The 11,517-nt window shown below is 43.0% G+C and overlaps 1 protein-coding gene and 1 pseudogene across 7 annotated transcripts in view; both read left to right on the forward strand.

Moving 5' to 3' along the window:
* The window catches only part of HDAC4 (histone deacetylase 4), a 228,843-nt gene extending 221,617 nt beyond the window's left edge, over positions 1-7,226 (forward strand). For all 7 annotated transcript variants that reach the window (XM_075934078.2, XM_075934081.2, XM_089779975.1 and 4 more), the window contains 3 exons: positions 1,193-1,277; positions 4,823-4,964; positions 5,581-7,226. In XM_075934078.2, the coding sequence (XP_075790193.1) occupies positions 1,193-1,277; positions 4,823-4,964; positions 5,581-5,620 (267 nt within the window). In that variant the 3' untranslated portion in view covers positions 5,621-7,226. The remainder of the gene's footprint in view (positions 1-1,192; positions 1,278-4,822; positions 4,965-5,580) is intronic.
* LOC142830269 (uncharacterized) lies at positions 5,819-10,735 on the forward strand (annotated as a pseudogene).
* The last annotated feature ends 782 nt before the right edge of the window (positions 10,736-11,517 follow it).

The raw sequence follows: 11,517 nt of genomic DNA on the forward strand, positions 1-11,517 counted from the left end.
TTGACCTAGCAGATGGTAAGAGCTACAAAGAACTTTGGCTTTGTACTTAACTCTCAACTCAACAAAACCTTAGAGCAGGGTTTCAGTTCCTTTGTAATGGATGAAAAGATGTGTTTGTCCTAACACAAATCATGGCATGTATTCATAGGGCACACTTAACTTTTGGGAAAGTTACAAGTAAATACCTCCATTGGGCTAGGTGTTCAAAGGCATTTAAAAGTAACTCTTTTGGGTGGTACCATAACTTTTTTTTTTTTTCAGCACCTTTTAACTTAGCCACAGCTTTTTTTTAAACACTTCACACTTTACATGGAAATAGATCTACATAGTATCTTACATATTGTGTGTTCAGAAAAAGTAGCGGTTATCTGCTTTCTGCCTTAATATTTCTCTGCACCACAATGACTGACCAATGAAATGTTTGTTGACAAATGAAAGCTGGGGAAGGCAGCAGGACTCGGTCCTGCCTCGCTCCACCAGAGCAGTGTAGCTATTATAAAAGTGCTTGTGACTGTCAAAGGTCAGGCACCCTTTCCAGCTGCACCTGTTCTAAGATCCTTCAAAACAGGGCTCCTGTCCTGCCCTAGTTCTGAACTGCACTCTAGTGGGGCTCTTGTCCTGTGGACTTTAAGGCATGTGGCTATTCACGTTCCATGACCGGCAGCATCCCTCGGCCACAGAGAGGCGCATGGTGATGGGGAAGTATTGGGGCAGTATTTTGGAAGAAGTAGAAAGAGCTGTGTCTGTGAGAAGGTTAGAAAATTGGCTGGGAGGTAGGAGGCACTCAGGTTTGGATTGGAGCTGGTAACATTTGTATATATTCTGCACATAGTCTTCTGTGGGAGCTTATAGCAGGATCGTGTCTTTGTAAACCCTTCTCCAGAGTCTCAACTTTCCAAAAAGTATGACTAAAAGTTCTTGACTCTGAACAATTGAAATCCCTGAGTTTCCTGTTCAACTTCCAGTCGTTTATGTCGTACTTCTGTGCACACGCTGGCAAAACTGAAATATACGACGAGAAGACTTTTTAGTAAGTTTTCATACTCAGAATTTGAAGTAGGATCCAGTCATGGGAATCCAAGGAGGGGGTGGGGTGCTCAGGACAGATTGCAGTATTGAAGAACTCTTGGCTACAGAATATATGCAGGAGTAGCCATTTACAAATTCTTTTTGGTTTCATTTTTTTTTTCAGCTTGATCCTCTTCCGGAAAAAGTTTTGCAGCAGCGAGCAAATGCTAATGCAGTGCATTCCATGGAAAAAGTAATTGAGATACACAGTGAGTATATGCAAGCTGGGCTCGGATTATTCTCCTCTGAGCCATCCTCAGGCAATTCTGTTTTGACACCTCCATCCTAACAATTAAAGCTAAATTAAAAATTCTGCCGAGGTTTGCTAGAGTTACTCCTGCTGGTGGGCACTGTACAGTAAACCTGCCCTGTGCAGCCGCAAGATGCTAGAGGGGCAGAAGTGTCTCCTAGCGTAAAAGTACGTCTGCACAGCCCCAGCACAGGCCTGTAGACGCGGACCCATGCTAGTGCTTTGAAAAGAGCTGTGTAGCCATTGTGATGCAGGCTCTGAAATGTCCATCCCACGGGATGCTTGAGATGCCCCACAAAGGCGCTGTCTTCACAACGTTTTAGCAGGCTAGCCCTTGCTGGCCCAGGCTGTGTAGATGTATCCGAGTGCTCAGCCGCAAGGTCAGGCGTGTTTCTTGTTGGGTTTCCTTTCTCTCTCTCCTTTTTACACCAACTGTAAACCCCCGATGCATTTCTCTTAGCGCTCGTACACACACTGGCAAGTAGCTGCTGTTGGTGAAGGGCTGAGGTCGAGGTCATTTGTTAAAGGGATGACGCGCAGGTTAAAAATCAGACTTCCTTATGCTGTGTGATGGGATGCATCAGCAGTGCTTCTGTGCAGCCTGGTGGCTAATAAAGGAGCTGCGTTGGGAATTGCTGCAGCTCTAAGAACATTGATCATCACTCCCATCACCACATCAGCCATTGGGGCAGCATATCTGACGAGTGGTTAGCCAGTTGTCTCCATCCCTGACGATTTGATGCCAGGACTTGTCTCCGCAAAGTCCATTCCTGTCCACTTGTGGAAGGAGGTGAGCGCAGTGTTGGGTACAAGTGCTGGCGTGGTAGGCTTGCCTGTGCTTCTAAAACTCAAATGCTGCCATGGCAGCATGGAGCACTTGGAGCTTTTCTCGTAAGGTGGTTGGCTGCTTGTAGCTTCAAGCAAGACTGGGCCCCCAGTATGCCAAACACCCACAGAAGCATCTGTCCATGTCCCACAGAACGTATGCTCTAAATAGACAAAACACATCGGAAACACAAAGCGTTGTCCCCATTTTACAGGGAGCGCACCAAGGACCTGAGAAATTAAGGGCAACATTTTCAGAAGTGAATAAGTGACTTAGGAGCTTATGTCTCATTGGAAGTTAATTAGACTTTGGCTCCCAAGTACCCAAGTCACTTCTGAAAATGGAAGTTAGGCACCTAAATCATTTGGGTGATTTTGAAAATGAGTCTTGCCCAAGGTCCCACAGGCAGTCAGTGGCAGAGTCAGCAGTTGAACTCCTTTCTCCAGTTCAGTGTCTAAACCGCAGAACGAGCCTTCCTTTTCCCATATGTGTCCTTAACTCTAAGGGTCTGAGGATTGTTGAGTCCCATTGTACCTGCTGCTGCTTCCTTACCTAAATCTAGGTCAGGTGTCAGTAGATGTTGCAGACTTGTCCACGGCCAGGAATTATAAGATTCCCAAACAGCTCTGAGGCCTCAGGTGAGGATAAGCAGCAGAAGCAGGTGGTCTCTCCATATAGGGTCTTCCATCGGTCTCTAGCCATTCAGAGCGGAAGAGCAGCTCTATTCGCCATCGGAGATTCAGTGCTGGGCTGGATCCAGAGTGCGCTTGGAAGGGAGCTGGCCATGCCTGGTCAACAGTCTCCAGCAGTGCTGCGCAGAAGTTTGTTTTCCCACCTTGCTTCTAGCACTGACTGGTCCTAGGATCGAGAGTCGTTGGCAGACAGCAGCTCTGACTCCAGCCTCTGCTGGCCTGTCAGCCTCCCCAGGCCACTTTCATTGGAAATGCACCTGAGTGTCTGAAGGAGACAAGCTGGGGGGAAATCCTGACCCCTCGCCCCTGCCAGAATCCCCACTGATTCCAGTGGCACCAAGTTTTGACTCCTCTCATTTCCAAACAGCCTCCTTCAAAGGACGTTGCATTGTGCAGGGCCCAGATGTAAAGTCCAGACATACTGGAAAAACTGTTGGCTCTAAACACTTGAAATGTCTTCGCAAACAAACTTGTGCTAATTAGCTGCTGGTTTACATAGGGAAGGCAAACACCGATTTCGAAGCAGATCTGTATTATGACAGCACCGCTGTGGTAACATATGTGAGCGCAGCAGCGTGACACTCGGGCCAGATACTCAGCGGGTAGCTGCTGCTGCAGTCTAAGGAGCCAGGCTGCTTGCTTATCATGGTGAATCAATCACCATCGCCATGTCGTGTGTAAACTGGCTTTTCTGCATGGAGCGCTGATCTGCTTCTCGCCCTGGGAGGCCGTGGCTCCCACTGCTTGGCCAGCATTGTCATGTACCAGCTTCCTTTCCACTGCTCTCGACCCTGAACTGGTCCCAGTGCCGATTTTGAAGCGATGCCTGCATGTACCCAGAGCTGCAGAAGTACTCGGGCATTTCCCCCCCTCACTGCGTTGAGCCATGGAAGTAAATGCCGTGGCACTGGCAAATGAAGGAATGCGCTACAAGCGCTGATGAACCGTTCCTCTTTGAACCAGCACCTCTCCCTCTGAGACACTGGGGCTGCATCTCTCTGCAGGCCAATTCCATGAGTCAGAGGATGCTTTGCCCCACCTCTTCCACCTGGACAGAGGTTTCTCTGGTGCGGGCCACAGGGTGCAGCCACAGCTGTCAGTCAGTGCCTCCCTGTGACCCCCTTCCCCAGCCCTGGGGGCCTAGGTGGGCGGGATCTAGCTGCGGTGGATATAGGAGAATGGTCTGGTTAGCCATTAGCACAGAGGAGGGACCAATTGGGAAGTAACCAATCAGAACTTTTTTTGAGCTGCAGCATCCGCTCAAAGAAACCCAGACTTTGCCCATTAGAAAAATCCGCCAGACAGAGGCTGAAAAGAGGGGCAATGTCTGGGCATATGGTAACCCTGGCTCCCAGCTGCAGCATCCATACAAATACTTTATCCAGCTGTATTTCCTGTGCCCTGCAAGATGCATAGTGGATGTCTGTGCCAGCTAAATCCCAGCTCTCCATCGGCCCCAGAGAGGGGATTGCACAGGTGGGGTTGTGTGGAATTGGTGGGGGATGCGAGAGAGCATTTCAGCAGTGCTCAGGGTTGGCTTTGAAAAACCAGTGTGCGTTTTAGCAGAGGCTTCAGCGGGAGCTCAGGCCACTGCCGAGTGCTTTGAAAATCTCTCCCGTGATGTTTACGTATCCGGCTCAATCACATTAAAGGTCATGGTGACGCTAAAAGCACCGAGCCCTGAGGATGTTCGCTTGTCATCGTAACGCCGAGGGAGGGATGCTTTGTGGGGCTGGCTAACCAGGGGCCTCAGGTAGCAGGGGCAGAGCTAGAGGCAACCTGCCCTCGGCCCCACCTGGACCATGCTGCACCTCTTCCATCCAGCTCGCCGCACCGCCCAAGGCTCTGGTGGTGATTTAAAAGGCCATGGCTCCAGTCACTGCAGCTCCCACAATAATGGCGGTGGCCCGGTGCCCTGGGCAACTGCCCCCTTTGCCCTCCACCATTGGCAGCCTTGGCCTAAATCTATGTTCATGTCTCGCGTAGGCAAGTACTGGCATTCACTCCAACGCTATGCCTCCACCGTGGGCTACTCCTTGGTCGAGGCCCAGAAGTGTGAGACGGAAGAAGCAGAAACGGTCACAGCCATGGCGTCGCTGTCAGTGGGGGTGAAGCCAGCTGATAAGAGGTGAGTCCCCGTCACTCGCAACTCTCTTGCTCCCCTCAGAGATGGGAGCCGGTAGCAGCGTGTGGAACCATCTGGTTGATGCAGTGCCTAGTCTGACTTACTCTTTGTCATTTCCTATTAATTGGACACATGCCCAGTGTCGACAGGGTAATTATTTCTGCAGTAAGTGGCTCCTGCTCCTCTGTTTTATTATACCCTCTCAGCTACGTCTTGAATCTTAATATATTAGACACACCGGCTCCACCAGTCCAAAGCAGGCAAGCACAGTCGTTCCTCAAGACGAGAAGGGTGTCGGTTCTTGAGTGTAACGATCTTGAGCGTTAGAAAACATGCCGAAACACTGCCCTTTCCACATGTGGCAACTCCAAAAAGCTTAAAATACAATGTCATTCAGAACAGGGGGGGTGAGTGGAACTCACCTGGGTTTGTAGGGGAGGGTGTGCAAAGTGGGCATTGGTGAGTATGGCGGGGGGGGAAACACACATTAGTGCAGAAGAGAAAGTGTAACACGTTGGTACCCAGCACCCTGCGAGTTTCTCATCCTTGTCGTGCCCCCACCCTTTCTTCTTTTTCTCTGCCCCTCCTCTGTCATCCCCCTGGGTGAAATTGTTTACAGATCAGATGATGAGCCCATGGAAGAGGAGCCTCCCCTGTAGCGTTGACCTTGGAGCTGGAGTTCTCCTGTTTGTTCGTCTTTGTCTTGAAGCTCTACCAAGAAGCTTTCTCTTGTTACTCCTGCGTCCTGTTGTGGTCTTCTTACAGAATACAGAAGGGGCAGCCAGGCGTAAAACACAGCAACCGAAAAAAATCTCTCCGTGGATATCCACGAATACAGTATAGACAGAAATGGAAAAATGCCGGTGAAGAGCAGCGGCGTTGAAGACACACACAAATGCCGGGCACTCTTCCTCTGGTCCTCAATGGAAGCCATATGGGGAACGAAGCCCATGAATGTCTCCGGCAAAGTTGTCAGGTTTTTTTTTAAAAATAAATAAGATTCAACAACATGAAAAATAAACTTCATTGAAAACTGGTGCTTAAAGTTTGATTATCCAAAATTCAGCAATCTCCGTTTGAACCACTCAACCCATCTTGTAGTTTCGTTCCTTGGATTTTTTTTTTAAATGGCTCTTGCCTACTTGTGAGTCAGACATTCTCATCAAAACCAGAACAATGTGAGATGGTGTATTTTTAATGGGAAGGGCAGGGGAAAGAGGACTAAGTATATATATATATATATATATATATATATATATATATATATATATATATATAGAGTCTTATACATTATATAAAAAGAGGAAATGGAGCTCAGAAGGAGTCGGCTTTAGTAAACTCCAAAGCCATCTGAAGATGAGTTTGTGCCTTTTTTTTTTAATTGAGCTGATGGATTTGGTGCAGCTGGATTTTCTGAAGTTTGAGGAACAATGCCTTAAGAAAAAGAACGGCAGCAGTTTGTCGATATTTCCTCTAGGAAAGCCAAGAACGACCATTGGGAAGGAAGACTGGTTCGCACTGGCACGATTCCTGGAAGCAGGCATCCGCTGGATAGAGCATCTCCAGAACTGTTGAAAGTTTGGATTTTTTTTTCGTTTTTGTTTACTGCTGGGAGGGTGGAGGGGGGAGAATAAGGTAGTTGCCAAGGAAGTAGCAAATACTGTTGGGTCTTTGAAATTCAGTCAGTTTTAAAAACAAATTTTCAAACATTTCCTCTCAGAAATTATCTAGAAATTGAACTTATCCATTTGGTGGTTGAAGCATGCAATAGACACAACTGCAGATTTAAGGTTGGAATGCTTTTCATTAAAAGCAACTAGCATGAGAATTGCTTTAAATTGTTAGGTATAAATATATATACATATAAGTATGTATGTATAATGTATATTACAAATGTATTCCAAACTTAGAATTCTGATTCTTTTGAATTATTGATAAATATTTATAATGCGTTTATATAAATATAAATATATATAAAAATAAATGCAGACTATAACAGTAGCCATTGAAAGGTCCCTAGTGAAAGATTTATTTGTGAATTGGAATGTAAAGGTGCTTTTGGAAAGGGATCTAGTTTGAAACTTGAGCATTTTCAAACCACAGTTTGGAAAGTTTTCAGAACACCAACGCATTAGCCACTGGGCAACTACCCTAAACATTGTATTTTAATTTAAGATTTTTCTAACAAAAATGAGTTTTTTAAGCAAAGATTATGAATTTGCTGTTAATTTTTATATTGATATTTCACAAAAACCGTAAAGAAGCCTTGTTTGTGTGAATCTTGCATTTATTTTCCATTTGGCAATTATTTTACTGAAAGGTAGCAATGCCAACATTTTTCTTCCCTACTCTCATGTGTGTATTTTCTGTGGGTTTTTTTATGTCTTTTGTACATTGAGCAGCTTTCCACAGATGTAAGGAACTGTTGCAGAGTGCCAGAGTTTATTTTCAGAAAGTGTGCATTTAACTAAGAGGGGAATCCAGTGATCTCTTTTGTATGATACCAACAATTGTATATTTCCTCAGTTCTCTGATAAAAGCTGTGTAAAGAAAATAAGGAGTTTTACCTTAAGCATAGTAGTATTACAATGGGTGATGTATCATATCCTCCGTGTGGATTGTGGTGAGGACTATATATGGCATTAGTAGCTACCATGTTGAAGGCTTGCCAGACACTATTAAGACAACTAGCATTAACTCTCACACACTAAACATCTTTCTGAACCACCATTGTTGTTAGAATTGTAATTTTAGGCCTCCAAAGAACTTTTTTAACATTTATTTTTCAGATGAAATCATTGTTGGGTGAGAGAGTTTTAATCTTCAGCTCCATTGATTTTTCCCTATTGCCTTTTGGAGCTGACCCTCGGTTTAAGCAGGAAATCCTTGAGTTGTGGAGCTAGGTGACTAAAGGAGACCAAATGGACATGTGTACTTTTTCACAGCAGGGTAAGGACAGCACAAATTCCTTATCTGAACAACCAAGGGTATTTTTCATTTGTTTTATTGTTCTGGCAACTGACAGGGTCATTTTATATTAACTTATTTTCCAGTTCTTGAAGTAGCTGGTTTCCATTCCATTCAGAACAGACTGAATTCAGGCTCGTGGAAAGAATTTGAAACATGCCATACAAGTGAGCAAGGGCAAGAGGGTTTTGTTTTAAATTTTTGTAATGCAATTTAAAAACCAGACACTACTGTATTTGAGTTTCTGCTAACCCAAGTACATTTAAAATTATGAAATGCTGTAGTTATTAGAACTGTCTTCAGCATAGTCTGATGGTAAGATTCAAATATAAAAATGCAGAATGTGTGTCTGCATTGGCTTTTAAAATGACCACTTTGCTGCTGTGATCTAAAATGCAATTTGGCTGTGGAATCCTGTGATTTCATGTTTTAAATCATTTACCCATTCATAAATGTGGGCACGATCACTTTTATCTCCAGACCTCCCTAAGCTTTTTTTATTAATAATTTTGGTATCCCTTATAGAAAATATCCCTTGTGTTCCTCTTTCCTTGCGAACCATTGCTGATAGATTGAGTTAGTTTCTTTTAAATTGGGTGATTGGCAATAACCTGAAATATTCAGTACTATCTTTCCATCCATCTTGTCACTTCTGAAATACATTGCTCGTGTATTTTAAATCATTTCACTGAGTTATTGCCACCAATGGAAAGGGGTACCAAGACTGTACACCTCAGCTGTCTATTCCAAAGTCTAGGTCACTTGGATTGGCTAAAACCGTGCTTGACAGGCCAAGTGCTGGGTGTTCTGGGGCCTGTCTGCCCTTGACTGGTGCAAATAGAAGGGAAAGAAGGTCCTCATTTTTGGGACCACCGTTTTTTCTCCTCTTGAGGTTTTGGCCTCTTCATTTTCTTAGATGCCTACTGAAGTGTTGCTCAGCCTGGGTCAGCGAACATCCAGTCCCGAGGGGAATGCTAGCAGACCCTCTGGAGTGGCCACCAAAGAGGGGCATTTCCTGTAGAGTCATTGAGCACTCGCTCCCTCTCCTTACGATTTCCCCTCCTAAACCTACACATGGTGCGCTTCAGCTTCACCAGCAAGAGACCAGAAGTTGCTCCTGTAGCAGGATGCATCATGTTGCACCCAGCCCAATGATACTATTTTAGTTTGCCTGTTTGGAGACAAAGCAACATCTTCAAGTGTTCTCGTTGAGAAGGCAGTCCCAGTTTGCAGTACACAACTGATTGCTTTGTTTTTTACTTTCAATATGAAACATTCCTTTTTTATTAGCCGCAGTCATGTATTCATTCCATTCTTCCTTTTTGTACACTTTTTGGGCCCACACGTTTTATGGGCATTGATATATATATAAATATATATAGAAATATATATGAATATATTTTTTTAAGTTTCCTACACCTTGAGGTTGCATGGTCTGTAAGGTTGGCATGTCTTTATATTGTATACAGATTTTGCACGCCAAACTTGGCAGCTTTGAAAAAAAAAAATCCCCCCCTTATGGGATTTGCAGAGATAAAGGTTGAGGCAATTTTCTGTCAAACACACACAAAAAGGAAGGGGGGAGGGGAAATTGCATCTTACAGAACTTAAGAAATTGTGCTTTTTATTGTACAAAGAAAAATAAAAAGGACTACTTAAACATTTCACATTTTAAGAAGAAAAACTTTATCTAACACTTGTGACTTACCAATAATAGAGTTTATTGTATTTATGTGGAAAACAGTGTTTTAGGGAAACTATACAGAACACAAAAAATAGACTGCCTGTGTCATTTTAAAACAAAAATTTAGGTTTTTTTTTTTTGGTTTTTATTTTGTTTTCTCTTTGGGAGGGCAGGGAGAGGGGTGTATCTCCTTGTTAACGCATCTAGTCATTCATTCTGAGAAAAAAGGACTTTATAGAGTTAAGTCTTTAGCACAGCCTTGTTCACTTTCTTAATTACTTTGAAACGTCTCTTTACTTAACGTTTTCACTTTAAACAGTCGTGTACTGTGCAAGCACTGTGGTTTAAAACAAGACTTTACATCAAAAGGAATACAAAAAATGTTTCTTCATTGTGACGAAGCTGGGCTAGTTCTCAGCTCTGCTTCATGTTCTTTGATATTGATGAAAAGTATCCTATTGAAAGAAAATAAATTAACACTTTTCTGTGCTCCATAGTGGAGGCTCTATTTTCCAATTTATGAGGATGACAAACGTATATATATAATATATATATATATATAAAAATATATATATTAAAAAGGGGGGGTGGGTTTGAACATTATTCACCCAAGAGCTTATTACAGATATGTAGTATCAAAGTTGTAACTATATTATATTCTACTTTATACCTATACATGCTCAGTATGATGTCACCATTGGTAGCAGATACCGGTTTACTCTGTAATTTAGACACAATTTCACTTTTATTGTATGGACCCTATTTTAAGTGATGGTAGCATTCTTTGTGCTCAGATTTTCTGATGGTCCTTTCTTTTACTTGGTGGAGTTGGATTTTTTTTCTCATTCTTGTTTTTGTTTTATTTGTTTTTTTGTTTGTTTGTTTTTTACTGGCCAATGGTGTCTTTCTCTGACAGTACCAACTTCAATTTCAACTTTATTAGGAGTCCAGTATTTTGTACCACATTATGACAACTTGTTGTTCTTGTGGTGTAAATAAAAAGAAAAAGTTAATTATAGTATCATCTTTGTTTCTGCTAGTGATCTTCATATCTGATGTCTCCTGTTTAATTGTTTGGATCAATTTTGTTGCCTCACCATCAGAGGCCTGTTCACCCTGTTAAATGTTTTCCAAATATTCCTTGGTCTAACCAAAGAGTTCTGACATTCTGCACAGAGCAATATATTGACGATTTCAGTCTAAACATTTAAGCACATTTCTTCTTTCACCTACTAGTGAAGTGAATGTAAAATTTCTGAGGTTGAATCCACATGTGTATCTGCTCTATAGCTTAAGATGTATATTTTCCCAAAAGGTAGTAATGAAGCTGTCTGGATATGCATCAATAGGAGACTAGATCACTGAGGTAATAAATTGCTCATTTATAATGTGTAAGGGCTTCAGAACAGTGGAGGCCACAAACCGGTACTTGCTAAGTTAATCTCAAAATGTGGGCCCTGATCCTGCAGACAGTCATACACATGCTTAACTATCCACACACGAGTAGCTCTGTTGAATTCACAGTGCCTGGGGAGTTTGCAGTGTCAGGGCCTTAATTTTCTTGCAAAACCTTTCAGATGGAAAGTCTCAGTCTTTCCCGATCTCTTGTGCAAATGTAAAGGAAGAAAATGAATACAACCAGCATACAAGCTACTCAGAAAACTAACAGACCCTTGTTTAAACAAATCATGCGTACACGGTATGCAAACATACACATTTTGTATACAACTTGTATAGGTTTATAGTGATTTAAAAAATATTTTTAAGCCAGCTGCAGTGTTAAAACGCTCAAAAAACATTAACTGCCAATAAGGTTGGATGTGCTCTGAAAATCAAAAAAGTCTTACCAGAAATTAATAGGCAAAGAGGCACACATGTTTCTTTCCTTGAGTATAATGGCCAAAC

Source organism: Pelodiscus sinensis, chromosome 7, assembly GCF_052426305.1.
Source record: "Pelodiscus sinensis isolate ZL-2025 chromosome 7, ASM5242630v1, whole genome shotgun sequence".
Taxonomy (NCBI): domain Eukaryota; kingdom Metazoa; phylum Chordata; order Testudines; family Trionychidae; genus Pelodiscus; species Pelodiscus sinensis.